The 18,147-nt window shown below is 43.3% G+C and overlaps 1 protein-coding gene across 1 annotated transcript; it reads left to right on the top strand.

Moving 5' to 3' along the window:
• The first annotated feature begins 444 nt into the window (after nt 1-444).
• Nucleotides 445-17,101, top strand: LOC130203676 (elongation of very long chain fatty acids protein 6-like). The gene is made up of 4 exons (XM_056430036.1): nt 445-710; nt 11,440-11,571; nt 12,154-12,305; nt 13,219-17,101. Exons 1-4 carry the CDS (start codon nt 616-618, stop codon nt 13,650-13,652), a joined length of 813 nt encoding a protein of 270 aa, XP_056286011.1. The 5' UTR covers nt 445-615; the 3' UTR covers nt 13,653-17,101.
• The last annotated feature ends 1,046 nt before the right edge of the window (nt 17,102-18,147 follow it).

The raw sequence follows: 18,147 nt of genomic DNA, 5'->3' as shown, positions 1-18,147 counted from the left end.
AAATGAAAAAAAATGAGAATTAATAATTGATAAAAAATATTATTTCAGATTTTAAAAAAAATATTTCTTGTAAAATAAACACGTGTTAAAGGTCAGAGTCCAGAGGCTCTGGGGTGATCCGGTGACCAGACTGGACTCACTGGTGATATGACGTCACAGAGAGAAGCCCCGCCCCCCTTCGCCTCCATCACTCCACGCTCGAGGAAGCGGAGAACGTGCTCTCACTGCGTCTGGTCAAGCCGCGCGGTGACAGCGCGAGGGACCGGAAGCCAGCTGCGTTGACATTCACAAATAAAGTTGGGACCGCTAACTATTTATCGTTTAATCTTGTTAACCTGAAGCGTTTGCTGCGTCACAGCTTTTATTTTGAAAGTCCCCAACCGGAAGCGCGTCGCTTGTTGTTCCGCCAGCTTGCCGGCGCGAGGAGGCGGTGAGGAAGTGCATCCTCCCCGGACTCCGACTGGCGACCGTCCAGCTCCTGTCAGCTGGAGGAGATAAAGGAGCGGCGGTCCGCTGTCAGGCTGCACACCCCGACACAAGGCCGGGGCGACGCGGCACCTCCAGGGAGAAGAGAGCGGATTAAACACCCCACAACAAGAGAGAAGGACCGAGAACATGAACCTGACGGAGCTCACGGCCCCGCCGGCGGAGTACGACTTCGAGCGGCTGTTCGACGAGAGACGAGCCTTCGATTGGATGCAGGAGAACTGGTACGTAGGGCCGAGGACACGAGCCCACGGGCAGCGTCCGTCCTGGGGAGATGTCCGCCCCCCGTCCCCCGCACATAGTGTACTGGGCCGGGGGGGGGGGGGGGGGTTACCCGCCTTAATTCAAACGTCCTTCAGGGAGATTTCATCCTTTAGACTGAATGAAACCTGAAGAGATGAAACATCTACATGAACTCTGTCTTCTGGGTTGTCATCTCAAATACTCTTAATGTAAATATGTATTTAAATATATGTTGTCATCTCAAATACACTTTAAGTAAATATATGTTAGAGCACAAACACGTTCTGTGATCATGGTTCTGTGATCATGGTTCTGTGATCATGGTTCTATGATCATGGTCCTATGATAATGGTCCTATGATCATGGTCCTGTGATCATGGTTCTGTGATCATGGTTCCGTGATCATGGTCCTATGATCATGGTTCTGTGATCATGGTCCTATGATCATGGTTCTGTGATCATGGTCCTATGATCATGGTCCTGTGATCATGGTTCTGTGATCATGGTTCTATGATCATGGTTCTGTGATCATGGTTCTATGATCATGGTTCTGTGATCATGGTTCTGTGATCATGGTTCCGTGATCATGGTCCTATGATAATGGTCCTATGATCATGGTCCTATGATCATGGTCCTATGATCATTGTTCTGTGATCATGGTTCTATGATCATGGTTCTATGATCATGGTTCTATGATCGTTGTTCTGTGATCATGGTTCTATGATCGTTGTTCTGTGATCATGGTTCTATGATCATGGTCCTATGATCATGGTCCTATGATCATTGTTCTGTGATCATGGTCCTATGATCATGGTTCTATGATCATTGTTCTATGATCATGGTCCTATGATCATTGTTCTGTGATCATGGTCCTATGATAATGGTTCTATGATCACGGTTATGTGATCACGGTTCTATGATCATGGTCCTGTGATCACGGTTCTATGGTCATGGTTATGTGATCACGGTTCTATGATCATGGTCCTGTGATAATGGTTCTATGATCATGGTCCTGTGATAATAGTTCTGTGATCACGGTTCTATGATTGTATGAGCTCGCCATCTAGAGGCAGTGATCCGTCTCCCGGCAACAAGACGAGAAAGACGACATTTTGGTTTTTGTGCGAGACTCAAACTACAAAACTAAAATCCACAGAGAGTCATGTGACTGAAGTAAAGCTGCAGCTCACATCCCTCATCTTCCTTATCTTTCTCATCTTCCTCCTCCTCCTGCTTCTCCTCTTCATCCTCTCCTCACCATCCTCCTCCTTTACCTAAACATATATAAATATATTTAAAAATATATATATACATATTTATACATATATAAATATATATACATATTTATATACATATTACTATGTGTATATATACATATTTATATGTATATATACATATTTATATGTGTATATATATACATATTTATATGTGTATATACATATATGTATGTATATATATATATATTAGGTCTGTCAGCGTTAACGCATTAATCTATGCGATTAATTTGGCCGCGTTAATGCACTAAAATATTTTAACGCAACTGTGTTTACTTCCGGTGTGCGTTGAAGTTTTTACACTCTGAGTGTCAAACCGCGGCAGTACGGTTTGACACTGTTTCCGTTTTTAAAACAATTATTTCTCTGCGAAAATGAGGAGCAGAAATCAGTTTAACTCGTGGATGAATCAGTCGGGTTTCCTCCTGCTCTTCCTTCCTCCCGTCTCCCTCTCTGATACACAGAGGAACGAAGGGGCGACGTGTCGGGGGACGCGGCGCGGAAATAACTCGTCACACGAAACCATCACCGTGATTGGTCAACATTTTGCGAAAAAAACAACCAATGAACACTCAGTAAATCACAAAGGACCTCCCACCTCACAGGTAAGGCTCATTAGCAACCTGTCAGTCAGAGAGCAGAGAACACGGCGCGAGGACAATGTGCCTCAATATATAGAGCTGAGATTGTTCTGGAATGTTTGATGTATAACACATGGGTATCAGTGGCGGCTGGTGAATTTTTTTGGGGGGGGGGCGCAGTTGCGCGACGCGGTTTAAACAGCACTCAACAATGAGAAGAAAAGAGGTTTTGAGTAGAATATTGTAAAAAACAAAGCTTTATTTCAAGAACACAGCGTGCTCAACACGGTCCAATAACAACTATCAACACACTGTGACTTTGGGCATGAGAGGTTCAGAGCAGCTTTAAGAAACATTGGGTTGGGTTTCAGAGGTTTGCAAAATAAAAGAGTTTCACCCTCACATGAAAGAGGTTCAGAGCAGATGTTACAGATGTGGAACGGGCATGGAAGAAGTCGGCTCAGATGGTGGATTTTCCCAGCACTTATTTATTCTGCAGAAGACAACAGAACACACACATTTGCCTTCTGATCTGTCTCTGCACTTCCACTTCCTATACACGCAAAACAACACAATTTACACAAGGAAAATATACGTCGGGGCGACCGGATGTAGCTAAACAAACGGTGCCAAAGTGGCTCAATGAGACCGCCACCAAACGTATATGTTGACGGTCTAAATGACACGACAGCTGGACGCCGTGATCGTATTAGCGACCATTACTGTATGTAACATAAACGGTTACTTTTTATTAAAGAATATAGCCAAAATAGTGCGACATCATTTTTCACTCAACTCACCCTCAGCAATATAAAACCATTGTGAGCAGGGTTGCCAGGTCTGTGTGACAAAACCAGCCCAATGGCCAATCAAAACCAGCCCAAAAACCAGCCCAATATCAGAACTCAAAATATGCCCGTGCCAAACCATATACACTGCTTTTAAAGTCCAACAGCATTGCTATCATTGCCAAATGTATTGTAATATCTACAAAGTAACAACATATGTTTAGTATGCCAGCATTAAAAGCAGTTTTCCCTCAAGTTATTTCACCTAGGTCCTAAAATGGCCTTGTGTAATTAGATACAGTATATTATCATAAATAAAATGTGTGTACGTGCTGATCTGGAGTCAGTTTGGTAGGATTTGGGTATGAATAAATTATTTCATTTAAAATATGGATTTTTATTTAAAGATATTCATGTAATTTGCATGCAAAATAGGTCTACCCGAACCAACGGACAAACAATTCAACCCGCGGCAACACTTCAAAAGTAGCCCGATTCCGCAGGAAAACCGTGGACCTGGCAACACTGCTCTCTGGGCTGAGGGAACATACGGGTCTCTGATCTGCCGAATAGTCCAATCACGTGACCAGTGGCCATGGCGCACATTTTTGTGACCCAAGATTCACGTTTCATCCGCCAATGAGAAGCCGTCCTTGCCGAAACGACTGAAATGTTTTCTCGTTGCCGTACACACACATTGGGCCGGTGTCCGGAAAAAGGGGAGGGGCTTCTCTCCGTGATAATGGCGCTATATTATATTTTTTCACATTAACTTATGTGGTTGTTGACAAGCTGACGGTCTCCCACACACATTTAGCGCGTCAACACGGTATATTTACTATTTATTATTATTTATTATTTGGCATATACTGTTTTTTGACAGGATTTTTTTTCCCATTTTTTTTTTTCATCTCAAAATTTTAAGAGGGGCGTCGCCCTAGCGCCCTCTATGGACGAACCGCCACTGATGGGTATGTGTCACATGAAAACACCTTTAAAAGGTGAATTTACATTTTTTTGTAAAATGCCTCCAGAGGGTTAACGTGACACATTTGAATGTCAGTCAGTCACCAAGGCCACTGGTTCTGCTGCTGTTCAATGTTAAAGATGACAGGACCAATGGGGTCTCAATATACTTTTTTTTTTTAACTTATCTGGATGTTTCACTGAAGAAACAATTTATCATCCACAATATTAAATACCTCGCTGGCACTTTACAGGTAGGAGCCTCTTTGAAAACACAGCTCTGTGTGAAGTTTTGTCTTTAAAAAGAAGAAAAAAAACCTTTTAATCGTGATTAATGAATTTCAAAATGTGCGATTAATTAGTTAATTTTTTTTACTCGATTGACAGCCCTAATATATATACATATTAGCGCAGAAATGTAAACGTGGCGAGAGGAACGATGTCGTTGGGCAGAAAGAGAAAAGGTCACAGTCCATTTATTTAATTTCTCCACCTTTTACAATATAAATCAATCCCGAGTATAAGAACAACTTAATATTTTGATTATAATTATTAAAATAAAAAACTTAATGTATATATCTAAATATGTTAGGTTTTATTAAAGGGTACCTGTTGAGATCGCGAATATGTAGCCAGATCAAAAGATAATGTGTTTCTAAAGGTTATTCATGCACTGACGGTCCAGTATTCAATAACAATACGTAGTTCAGGCTGTTCAAAGTCCCTCAACTCCGACAAGCTTCATTGCACTGGTGCTTGAATATGGCGCCGGTGGTGTGACGTCACATCGTTGATAGATCGACAGCCAACCACAGCGGATGTGTTCAGAAACCAATGTAAACAACGTTGAGCGCTCGCAAACAAATGCTGAGAACTTGATAATAATAAAGAAAACGGGCAAAATATGGACGATGAAAGATTGTCAGATTCAGCAACTGGATACTTGTTGGAACCTTTAAAAGCAGACTATCCCCATTTAGTTAATTGTGACAGCGATAGCGATGATTCTGATGAAGTTGATGCCGAAGGACCGCCGGTCCAGATGCTTCACCGTGCACGCAAGTCGGTGGACGTTTGGTGCAGTTGTGGGAAATGTGTGCCACAAAAAACAGACATAGAGTGCATTTGTTGTAAAGAACACGAACTTATGTCCGATGATATAGTGACATTAGACCTAATCTGCTTTACACAAAAGCGTGAGCTTGATAGCTACATCGCGCATAAGCCAGCGCTGGAGATGTCTTTCATTGATGCAATGATCGGCCGACATGTTCGGGGGCCTGCACCCGAGGGAGAACTGTCAAATCGGTAAGTTTGCCAGTTGTTTCATGTAGGCTAATTTGCGATCACCAGAGTTGGTGTGATTATTACTAATATTCTGAATATATGGATCGAAGTGATCTTCACATACTACTGAGTTTCTGCTGAATGTAAATGTTTTTAAAGTATGCCCGGTTCCTAAATTGTGCAGCCACTTCTTCGCGAGCACCTTCTTTTCCTCTGTACTAGGTTTGGGCACGCAAAAGAACTTTTTAGTCTTGTGAGTCCGTTTATTATTTAGACAACCGAACGCCTTGCACTGCGCCATCTTGGCGTGAACTCCAGACGTGAACTGGTTTGAGGCCACCGATCTATCCCAAGAAGCAACGCGTGTAGAAGTGGCTCCGGATTGGCTGAATTCCTTTCAACGACTACGTCATAGTGACCTTTGACATGAGTAAATAACTGGCAATATGTCTGCGCACTGAAGCGTAGAATATCATGAAAAAGTATACTAGTAGGGTATTAAACAAATCACTTGAATTGTCTAATTAACTCGAAACACCTGCAAGGGTTTCCTGAGCCTTGACAAACACTCAGCTGTTATAAATCTTTTTTTATACTTGGTCTGAGGAAATATTAAAATTTTATGAGATAGGATTTTAGAGTTTTCTTAAGCTGTAAGCCATAATCAGCAATATTAAAAGAATAAAAGGCTTGCAATATTTCAGTTGATTTGTAATGAATCCAGAATGCATGACATTTTTGTTTTTTTAATTGCATTACAGAAAATAAAGAACTTCATCACAATATTCTAATTTTCTGAGACAGTCCTGTATATATATCAGGTTTTTTCTTATTATTATGAAAACATATATATATATATGTTTTTTTATTTTAATACAAAATACATAAATATATTAATTATTATTAAAATAAAAAACCCAATATATACATTTGTTTTTTTATTATACTCGGGATGGATTTCTATCATAAAAGCAGAAAAATAATATAAATGGACTGTGACCTTTCCTCTTGTATATATTTAAAATATCCATGTGTAGCTTTAAGGAGTTTGACTCCACCCCCCCCCCCCCTATTATTAACTGGGTCAAGCGGCATCCACTCGGCCTAATATGTATTGTGCCAATCTGGATTAGTCATCTGGTTTATTCCCAAACATCCTTACTGATGTGACGCATATTTAGAATAAATATTTCCTTTTCTTTATCTCGTTGGGGAGTTGACCTCCACCGCCATTTATTTCTGGCGCTGCTTGTTAATAAAATCCGTGTTTGTGTTGCTTGGTCGATAAGCCGGCGGGTTGAGGTCGAAAAGGCCTCGCCGTCTAATCTGATTACCAACGAGGGATAAGCGGCGAGCGGTGGAACAACGTACTCAAACGTACGGTTTGGGGAACGCGTGTTCAATGCCGCCGTTCGGTCCACTAGGCCTCATCTTGTCGTCTCTATAGTACTATAAACTATAGCCATCTAATACTGGTTTAAGGCAGTCTAAACTGGTTGAAGGCAGTCTAAACTGGTTTAAGGTAGTCTAAACTGGGTTAAGGTAGTCTAAACTGGTTTAAGGTAGTCTAAACTGGTTGAAGGCAGTCTAAACTGGGTTAAGGTAGTCTAAACTGGTTGAAGGCAGTCTAAACTGGGTTAAGGTAGTCTAAACTGGTTGAAGGCAGTCTAAACTGGGTTAAGGTAGTCTAAACTGGGTTAAGGTAGTCTAAACTGGTTTAAGGTAGTCTAAACTGGGTTAAGGTAGTCTAAACTGGTTGAAGGCAGTCTAAACTGGGTTAAGGTAGTCTAAACTGGTTTAAGGTAGTCTAAACTGGGTTAAGGTAGTCTAAACTGGGTTAAGGCAGTCTAAACTGGGTTAAGGTAGTCTAAACTGTTAACACTCAAGTTTCTATCCTTGTCCACGTGATAATTGTTCTTCTATTCTTCATGTAGCAGGCATGAAAATCCCTCACCTTTCGGCGAAATTCACCGTTTTGAAACCAAAATAGGTGACTTACGTGAATCGTGTAGATGTGTAATGTGAAGTGGTGCTCTTCGCAATAAAACATCTTTGATGGACGCGTCTCGGCCAATCAGCGTCAAGATGTCTTCAGCGTTTGGTGGTTTAGGTTAGCTTGAATGTTAGCCCGCACATCTGTACATCTGCTGCTGTCACGCTGCACGGTGTAGCGATGCTAACAAAGTACCCGCACGTTAAGAGCGATGTGATTTAGCATATTTTTAGTATCGATACTTCATTAAGAGAGCGCGGGATCAGAGCGCACGCGCTGCTCCGTGTCGAGCTCTTTGCACGCACTGCGCAGCGCTCACAGAGAGTGGCGTTAAGTGGCGGAATTTTCGGCTTTAAAAATTAAAATTAAAAAAGATGCCAGAAGTGAAATGTTTAAGTTCAGTCTGTAAAGTTGTGTAACTCTCCAGCTGCTCATCCTGATGAACTCTGTATCATCTGGTCAGAGACTAACGGCCTCATAGTGTATCATCAATGCTATGATGGCTCCATGTAGTTTCATTCATATCTTGTAGGCTAAAACTAATTTTACTGCCATTTGTTAAGTGTTGAAAAAGTTGGTAAAAAGTGAACCATACAGATATTTTATTTATTACTATTATAGATAAATATACCAGTCTCGTATTTATGGTATACTGTTTTTATGGTATTGTATCAGTATCATGATATTTATGGCAGGTATGGTATAGAACACAGGTCACTAACTGGCGGACCGGGGTCCGGGTCTGGACCCAGAGGCCGTCCCATCCGGACCGCCAGCCAAAACAGAAGGTTATGATTTAAAACCTGACGGGGTGTTTTAATTTTTTTACCCGGCGGCGCGGCGCAGCTTTTGCAGTCTTTACGGTAGTGGTTTAGCGGATGCGGAAACGCACAGACCAATTGCATGCGAGTTAAGCCATCCCACGTGATACCACTCAGCCAATCAAATCTATGCATTCTCGGCGGTAAACATTACGTCTCAACAGACAGCGCTACGCAGACAGATGAGAAAGTAGAGGCAGGTTACACTTGAAAAGACGGTAGAAAGAAAAAGAAAGATAGCGATACATGTAGAAAACAAAGGGAGAGAAACGGACGACTGCGCCGGAGAAAGTTGAGAAAAAGGCGAGTGAGACAGAGAAAGGGAGAGAAACATAAGGAACAAATGTCGCTCTCCAAAAAAAGAAAAGTTGACAGCGAAAATAGAGCATTTAATCCGGAATGGACAGACTCATTTCTGTTCATACTTCCCACAGGGAGCACAAAACCAGTGTGTCTTATATGTTCAGAAACCGTGGCACTTATTAAAAGTGGCAATGTGAAACGCCATTGTGAGACAAAACATAAAGGTTTTGAACAAACATACCCACTCAAATCCGAAGTGAGATCACAGAAAATAAGTGGTCTCACAGCCCAATATGAACAGTCCACCAGGATCCTGAGCCACACGTTCACTGCCCAACAACGTGCTCATGAGTGTTCCCTCAGAGTTGCTTGGATTTTGGGGCAACACAAAAAGCCATTTACTGAAACATTACAAGAGCTTTGTGATAAGATAAAGCAAATACCCATGTCAGCATCATCTGCCACAAAGAAAAGTGAAATATTAACTCAGGATGTGCTAACCCAGCTAAATGAAGCCATACATAAGGCACCATGTGTAGGCTTAGCTGTGGATGAGTCCACTGACATCTGTGACAATGCTCAGCTGTTAGTGTACGTCAGGTTTTTCAACACAGACCAGAAAGCATTCTGTGAAGACCTGTTAGGTGTCACTCCCCTTCAGACCAGTACAAGAGGAGAAGATATCTACCTGGCCATTAAGGAGATGTTAACGAAGAGAGAATAGAACCAACACAAGTGGTTTCAATAGCCACAGATGGAGCCCTGCTATGATAGGGAGAGAGAAAGGAGCTGTAGCAAGACTGAAAGAGGACAATCCAGAGCTCATAGCTTACCATTGCATCATTCATCAATCTGTCCTCTGTGCCTCCCTGTCAGATGAGCATGCTGAAGTGATGAATACAATGATGAAAATGATCAATTTTCTCAGGGCATCCTCTTCCACCCAGCATCGCATGCTGAGGGAATTCTCAGAGAAGTTGATGCCAATGCTGATGATCTTTTGCTGCACAATAATGTGAGATGGCTCAGCAAAGGGAGGGTCTTAGCGCTTTTGGTCCATCAGGAGGAAGTAGCATCTTTTTGGCAGAGCTAACACATCAGAAAGCAACACAGTTTTCTCTTTTTAGGAAATGATAAACAGATGGATAATGTGGCCTTTTGGTTGATATCACTGCACATCTGAATGAACTGAATTTGAGGCTACAAGGCAAGGACAATTCAATTTGTGAACTGATGACCGCTGTCCGCTCCTTTCAAAAGAAACTTGAGTTGTTCAAGGAAGACCTGCAGGGAGACTGTGCACACTTCCCAGCAGTGCAGGAACAGGTTCAGGGACAGAGAGATGCGTCTTCTTTTGTTGACTTCATTGATAAGCTGATTGTAAACTTCAGCAACCGTTTTGACAGCTTCAGCTTTGGACAGCAGCTCACCATGTTCATTCAGAACCCATTTATCATCACTGATGTCAGGGGGTTCTCAAAGGAAGTCACACAGCACTTTAAATGGGTAAATCCTGGGCCTCCAGATGCAACTGGTTGATCTCCAAGCAGATGTGTCCCTGAAAGAGCAGTTTCTAAGAACTGACCCTTCCACTTTCTGGCTCCAAACGGTCCCTGAGACAGCTTTTCCAGGTCTGAGGAAAGTTGCCATATACATCTTGACCATGTTTGGCTCCACCTACAACTGCGAGGCAGCTTTCTCCACGATGAATATCATCAAAATAAATATCGTTCGAGGCTCACCAATGAGCACCTCCACATGTGCATGAGGATGGCCCTGACTCCATTCAAGCCCAGGTTTAAAGTCCTGGCAGGACAAGCTAGAGCTCAATTCTCACACTGAGCAAACAAGTGGGGGAGTGGGATGCAAGAGTGATGCTCTAAAACTGTTCAATTGTTAAGATGTGTTGAGATTTATTATCTGTAAAATTGTTTGAGACTGTGAAACAAATGGGGAAATTTAAGCTTTTCCTCCCTTTATTTAATTTTTCTGAAGTTAAGCACTTTATTTGATTATTATTACATGCACAATTTTCATTTTGTATTTATTTTATTTTAAAATGCAGCCCTATTTTTATTTAGTTCATGAGAACATTATACATATCTGCAGTCCAGTTCTATGTTACATGATAATAAATATTGTTAAAAAGTGTTTTAATCGTACTGAATTCATTTGATTTGAAAGGTATTGATTACATGCAGATGTTGATACAACTACCAGGCTATATATATCACACTAAATAGTTAGACATTATGATCTTCTGGACCTTTGCTTCAAGAAAATTTCTCTAACTGGACCTCTTAACATTTTAGTTGAATACCCCTGGTATAGAAGATCGTGACAACCAGGTAGAGGCAGAACAGACTCGAGGACCAGACTCGAGGACCAGACTCGAGGCTCAGCAGAGCACAAGACTTGAAGACTTGTTCACGCCAAAAAAAAGGAAGTTGGTTCATGAATGACCATATTATATAGAATGACAATTTATATTTATTACTATTATTATAGGGTCCGATCACTGACTTGGTGTCAGAATGGAGTACCTATAGATTATCGCATACAACGTTGACGTTCGTGGAAGTCACCAGCCCCCCCCCCCCCCCCGCGCACCTATCCTTCTCACCTTTTTCACCCCTGACCCGTTTTCATGCCTGACGTAGACATTTCCCTCCATAACCCGGTGCTCTCGCTCTGCAGGAGCAAGGCCTTCATGTTCTGCGGCCTGTACGCTGCGCTGGTGTTCGCCGGTCAGCACTTCATGAGGGAGCGGCCCAAGCTCAATCTGCGGCGCCCCCTGGTGGTGTGGTCGCTCAGCCTCGCCATCTTCAGGTAAGCGGCGGGGGATGGGTGGGGGATGGGCGGAGGGTGGGGGAGGGTGGGGGGAGTCGTTGAGGCCACAGCTGGTGACTCGGAGGCTTCTGGACATTCTAAACAGGATGTTGTGTGTTCGGCACGGACAGAATCAGTGTTTAGTCTTTGTAACGCGACCAAGGCCGATGAAGAGGAACGTTCTTCATCGCCAGTTGAGCCTGAACGACGTGCAGAACCTCAACGCGTCATCTGTACGTTCCACCGCAGGAGGATAAAGTGAGAGGCTCTGGTTTCCTTGGGCGACGTTTTTATGAACTAATCATAATGTTAAGCTTCGATTTGGTGGATTTTCCGGACGTAAGCGTTCGTCACACGCGATGTGTTCAAGGACCGTCGGAGAGATGACAATCTGATGATTACGTCGACTTACAGCTTCTGGCTATGATGCATTGTGGGATATTTTCTTGAATGTACAAACATTACAAGGTCACAGATAGCGAAGACGTTCAAGGGTCCTTGAACTGAACATCCCACCGTCAGCCACCGGGTGTCCGGGTTGCGCTGGAAGTTTTTAACGGTTCTCGTGCTTCCCCCCCGCAGCATCATCGGCGCCCTGAGGACGGGCTCGTACATGCTGCACGTGCTCATGAGCAGCGGCTTCAGGCAGTCGGTGTGCGACAGCAGCTTCTACAGCGGCCCCGTCAGCAAGTTCTGGGCCTACGCCTTCGTCCTCAGCAAGGCCCCCGAGCTGGGTGAGTTCATTTAGGCATTTAAATGGTTGAATGTTGCGGTCTAAATATGTAATCTGATTCATGGCAGTTTAATACTGGTTTAAGGCATCTAATACTGGTTTAAGGCAGTCTAATACTGGTTTAATATCGGTTTAAGGCAGTTTAATACTGGTTTGAGGCAGTTTAATACTGGTTTGAGGCAGTTTAATACTGGTTTAAGGCGGTTTAATACTGGTTTGAGGCAGTTTCATACATGTTTAAGGCAGTTTAATACTGGTTTAACCCAGTCTAATACCAGTTTAATACTGGTTTGAGGCAGTTTCATACATGTTTAAGGCAGTTTAATACCGGTTTAAGGCAGTTTAATACCGGTTTAAGGCAGTTATAATACCGCTTTAAGGCAGTTTAATACTGGTTTAAGGCAGTCTAACACCAGTTTAAGGCAGTCTAATACTGGTTTAAAGCAGTCTAATACCAGTTTAAGGCAGTTTAATACTGGTTTAAGGCAGTCTAATAACAGTTTAAGGCAGTCTAATACTGGTTTAAGGCAGTTTAATACCAGTTTAAGGCAGTTTAATACCGGTTTAAGGCAGTTTAATACTGGTTTAAGGCATCTTATACAAACCTGGTCAAAAAAGTCATGATATATCTATTATATTTTGGATTTAAATGACTATATTTTCAGGTTTTGACTATATGTTTACATTTGGGCATTTAAATGATCGAATGTAGCTATGTTACATATGTCTAAATATGTAACCAGATACATCAGGAAGTGTCTTGAACCTGCAGAGTACTTCCTGTTGGGAGCTTGAAGTGGTCGTTCTGAGACGTCTCCGACGCACTGGTACCAAAAGGATTTACTGCAGAGAGCAGCAGTTTGTTGTTGTTGTTGTTGTTGGTCTTCGTCACACCTCCGATGTCCTTCCCCCAGGCGACACGATGTTCATCATCCTCCGGAAGCAGCCCCTCATCTTCCTGCACTGGTACCACCACATCACCGTGCTGCTGTACTCCTGGTACTCCTACAAGGACCAGGTGGCGGGCGGCGGCTGGTTCATGACCATGAACTACGTGGTGCACTCGTTCATGTACACGTACTACGCGGCGCGGGCCGCCGGCCTGCGGGTGCCCCGCCCCTGCGCCATGATCATCACGGTCACCCAGATCCTGCAGATGGTGATGGGCCTGACGGTGCTGGGCCTGGTGTACCGCTGGATGCACGAGGTGCGCTGCCCGTCCCACGTGGACAACGTGGCGTGGGGCTCCCTCATGTACCTCAGCTACCTGGTGCTCTTCGCCGTGTTCTTCTACAGATCCTACCTGGGAAGCTCCGCCCCCAGGAACAAAGGGGCCAAGGCCGAGTAGCGGTGCGTCCGGTGGCGTTGAGGCGCGCCACGCGTAGAGCCACAACCAGCTACGCCTCATTTTCACGTGATTTATTTTTTGTTCAGGCGTCTGTAGCTCGACACGTTTACAGATTCAGAGCAACGGGCAGACCGGTTTGGACTCGTTGGCTCTCTTGGGAGCTCATTAGCATATTTAAAGTCACAGTGTGGAGCGGTTCTGGGGATCAATCGGATAACGTTCATAAATGTGTTTTCATTAGTGTAGAACCACCAGAAACAAATAATTTCTGTAGTTTTTTCTCGTTATCTTACGATGGACACGTCGGGATCAGGAGGCGGAGTCTGCCGCGTTCCATCGCCATGTTTGTTTTTACTACGGTAGCCCAGAACGGACAAACCAAACTCTGGCTCTAGTCTGAAGTCGATCATTCAGTTGGTTGCAATTTGCAAACGGACCACTAGGTGCCACCAAAACCCGACGCACTGTACCTTTAAGAAGGTGAATTGAGGAATAACGTGTTTGTTTGGCTAACCTCGTCCTCTCCGCACTTATGTTATCCACCAGTCGAACAATTATAATTCCATACGAGGGCAAATGTTTTTTTTGCCGTAACCAAAAAGTGATCATCCTAAAAAGCTCTGATTTAATGGACTTGATGATTCGTTAAAGGGAATAGTTCAACGTGTTGCGTTGTTAGCTTAGCATAAAGACGTGAAGTGGGAGGTTTTTATCTTTAAAAAATACTTTAAAAGAACTTTAATCAGAGCTAATTAGTCAAATATAGATTTTACGTGTTAATTAACGAGCAGCGCTAGCTGTTTCCCTCCGCTTCCAGTCTTTATGCTAAGCTAACAACGCTCAGAATTACCCAAAATGTTGAACTCTCTCCTCTTTATCAAGAAAAGGGAACAAAGACTTCACAATGCACTGAATGAAAGAAGGGTGATTTTTAATGTACACACGCACACACACACACACACACACACACGTGGCATTTTAAACATGCAGGTCTGAAACCTCACGGACCTCAAACTCTTTTGTCTTTCCGTCTTCGCCGTCGGCCGACGCTCTTTTCAAAACGAGGAACACTTGACGATCGATCGGTCGCGTTCTCCACGTGCGCTCACCCAACACGTGCGCTCTCGCCACACGTGCGCTCACCCAACACGTGCGCTCTCGCCACACATGCGCTCACCCAACACGTGCGCTCTCGCCACACGTGCACTTTGACAGACGATACGATCCGAACACATTCCTCGGCCGTCCAGGTGAAGAAGAAAACAGCGGCTGTGCAATACGTAGTTTAGAGTATGAAGTCCTCCTGCCGCTCGTTGTTTCTGTTTCTTTTGTTTAAAACAACAACAAGATGTTTACACTCTGTGCACACGTTGCCTTCTGCAGCTCACCTGAGACCCCCCCATGTGCGTTTGAGTCTGGATGTCTTTTATGAACCTCAGTTGTTGTTAAACTCCCACTGAGGAACCCCGAATCAGCTCTTATCGTAGTACTTATCGTAGTACTTGTACTGCAATGACTTCTGTTGGCTGTAGCCGGCAGTCGGTTATCTAATAACCTCCTGCAGTAATGTCCCCGTCGTTATTGAACATCAGAAACTCGTAGAAAGTCATTCTTCATTTTTAAAAGGAACACTTCACCCACAGAATGATTGCGCAACAGCAAAGTGACGGCCAAGGCGCCCGCCAGGCGACCAGCTAACAACCAGCTAACGACCCTCAGGCGACCAGCTAACGACCAGCTAACGACCGCCAGGCGACCAGCTAACAACCAGCTAACGACCCTCAGGCGACCAGCTAACGACCAGCTAACGACCGCCAGGCGACCAGCTAACGACCAGCTAATGACCCTCAGGCGACCAGCTAACGACCGCCAGGCGACCAGCTAACGACCAGCTAACGACCCTCAGGCGACCAGCTAACGACCGCCAGGCGACCAGCTAACGACCAGCTAACGACCCTCAGGCGACCAGCTAACGACCAGCTAACGACCAGCTAACGACCAGCTAACGACCCTCAGGCGACCAGCTAACGACCGCCAGGCGACCAGCTAACGACCAGCTAACGACCAGCTAACGACCCTCAGGCGACCAGCTAACGACCGCCAGGCGACCAGCTAACGACCGCCAGGCGACCAGCTAACGACCAGCTAACGACCCTCAGGCGACCAGCTAACGACCGCCAGGCGACCAGCTAACGACCAGCTAACGACCCTCAGGCGACCAGCTAACGACCGCCAGGCGACCAGCTAACGACCGCCAGGCGACCAGCTAACGACCGCCAGGCGACCAGCTAACGACCGCCAGGAGACAGCTAAGCACGTACAAAAATACAAAATCGGCTTCCAATCTGAATGAGTTGAGAAGTAAATGAGTTGATGTTGCTATGGCGATGACTCGTGTTTAACTCTGAGGGCGAACCGGCGGTGAAGTGTTTCTAGACGTCCTCTTGTTGCTCATCACGGATCATTAATAAGATTTAAACTGACTTTATGGATTTTAAGCTTCATCGCGCCACGTTTGTACATAATGAGAATCTATTTATTTTCTTTACATATTCCTGCAGCAGATTCTGAAGATTCTCTCCATCCAGATGTTTCGTGGGTCGAGTGAAGCCCCGAAAACCAGATGAAGGTTGAGCTGAGAGACGTATCCCCACAGCCATACGAGCTAAACGGCATACAACTGATATTAAATATATTAAACATCATAGATATGAGTTACAAAGTCAGAATCATGAGTTAAAAAGTCAACATTATGAATAAAAGCGCCGTTAAAGCGCATGCACACTTTCTATCTCACAAATATGTCTTTTTGTCTCATAATTTCGACTTTCTTTCTCATACTTGTAACTTTAATCTTTTCTCTTTACCTCAGAGGCTCCAGAGCTCAGAGAAAGAGTCTGGTTGGTTTAAAGAACCCGGCCTTGTTACATTTTTGATGAACACATGACGTTCTGCCGCTCGGTGGAAGGAGCCGGCGTTCTGCCGCTCGGTGGGAGGAGCCGAAGTTCTGCCGCTCGGTGGGAGGAGCCGACGTTCACGAAGAGCCTTTAAATGAATAAAAGGGACTTTTTAAAGACGGTGTTTTGTTTGTGGCGTCGGGATCTTTTAAAGTGTCGTTTCACTACGTTTAGTTCAGTAAGTATTCAGTCATTAGAGCCTCAAACGCACCTTTTTGAAGTGTCGTGCTGAATTATCTTCACGCCAACAGGAAGTACTTCAGTACTACTAAACGTGTACTTTTACTGTGAAGCAGCCGTGGGTCAGAACTCGTTGGAAAACCTTTTTTTTCTTCTTGAAATCATGTCGGGTTTCATTTTAGTGCCAAAACGATGTTTTTAGTTGTGGAGGTGACGTGCTGTTCTGTGATTTCAGAGGCGGCTCTCGAAGGAGAAAAACAGTTCAAAGGGCTTTGGGTTTTTGTTTTAATAAATACGTTTTATTTAAATATGTTTAAATGTCCTTTCTTTGTTTCAGAACACGGTTCAAATAAAACCTTCAAATTAACAAGCTCAAGAAACTGATACATATAGATACATATTATTTATAATTTGTATTTATTATATATCTATTTATATAATTATACGTATTTATATATTATATAAATATGTATATTCATATTATAAATAAAGATAATAATAAAGATGTTCACTTTTAGCATCACCATCATCTTCATATCCACTTTCCTGGAAAAGAAAAACTCACATTTCTAAACTTCACTAGCGACTCAACTCAAATACAGAAATCATTTTCTAGGAATGAGATCGAGAACAAAATGATCCGCAGATACACGCACACACGCGTGTACTGTTAGGTTTTTCTAAGTGTTTCCCAAAGTGAAAAAAACAAACCAGGAACACAAAGATAAAGATGTTATGTTGTTAATTTATATTGTTTTCAATAATAATTCTAGAACATTTTAAATAATGTTCGCTGGTTTTGTGAGGACTGATTTATTTATTTATTATTTCCTAAAATCTAAATATGTTCTTTGTTTCGATCAACATATTTTATATTTATTAAATCAAAATTACAATCAGATATTTCTGTTCCTGCATTCAACGAGTTTTGAATCCTAAAACAGGAAGCCGGCATTTTGTAGTATTTTAAGTTGGAGAAAATCTGTTTTAGTGGTATTTATAGGTTAGTTATACACATATTTTAGGGTATTTGGTTTCAAAATAAAAGCCTCTTTTATTGTCGTTGCTGGAGTGTTCCTGTGTACAATGTTGAGGTACTTGTACATTTGATGCTACGGTATTCTCCATCTCCAGAGGGAAGTCTTGTACTCTTAACTACATGTATTTAATAACTTTTGTTACATATTTCCTTTTTAAACAAACTATTGATAAGTTGTGATTCATGGTTTTGAAGCGACTCTGTTCTGCGTCTTCACGAGCTGCAACTTCAAAGAAACGTGAAAGATGAAACTCAGAGACGGGGATGAATGCATCCTGTGTTCTGATGAAGAGCACCGGCGCTTCATCACCACAGGGGG

Source organism: Pseudoliparis swirei, chromosome 13, assembly GCF_029220125.1.
Source record: "Pseudoliparis swirei isolate HS2019 ecotype Mariana Trench chromosome 13, NWPU_hadal_v1, whole genome shotgun sequence".
In the NCBI taxonomy this organism is placed as follows: domain Eukaryota; kingdom Metazoa; phylum Chordata; class Actinopteri; order Perciformes; family Liparidae; genus Pseudoliparis; species Pseudoliparis swirei.
The sequence above is the reverse complement of the archived record's forward strand: the minus strand, read 5'-3'. Positions and strand labels throughout refer to the sequence as shown.

Bases quoted from the DNA above. Each gene is read 5' to 3' on its own strand.
- LOC130203676 (XM_056430036.1), top strand. From the start codon at position 616: ATGAACCTGACGGAGCTCACGGCCCCGCCGGCGGAGTACGACTTCGAG. The intron at 11,572-12,153 runs GTAAGCGGCGGG...TCCCCCCCGCAG, and splicing joins CTCAGCCTCGCCATCTTCAG to CATCATCGGCGCCCTGAGGA. The intron at 12,306-13,218 runs GTGAGTTCATTT...TCCTTCCCCCAG, and splicing joins CAGCAAGGCCCCCGAGCTGG to GCGACACGATGTTCATCATC.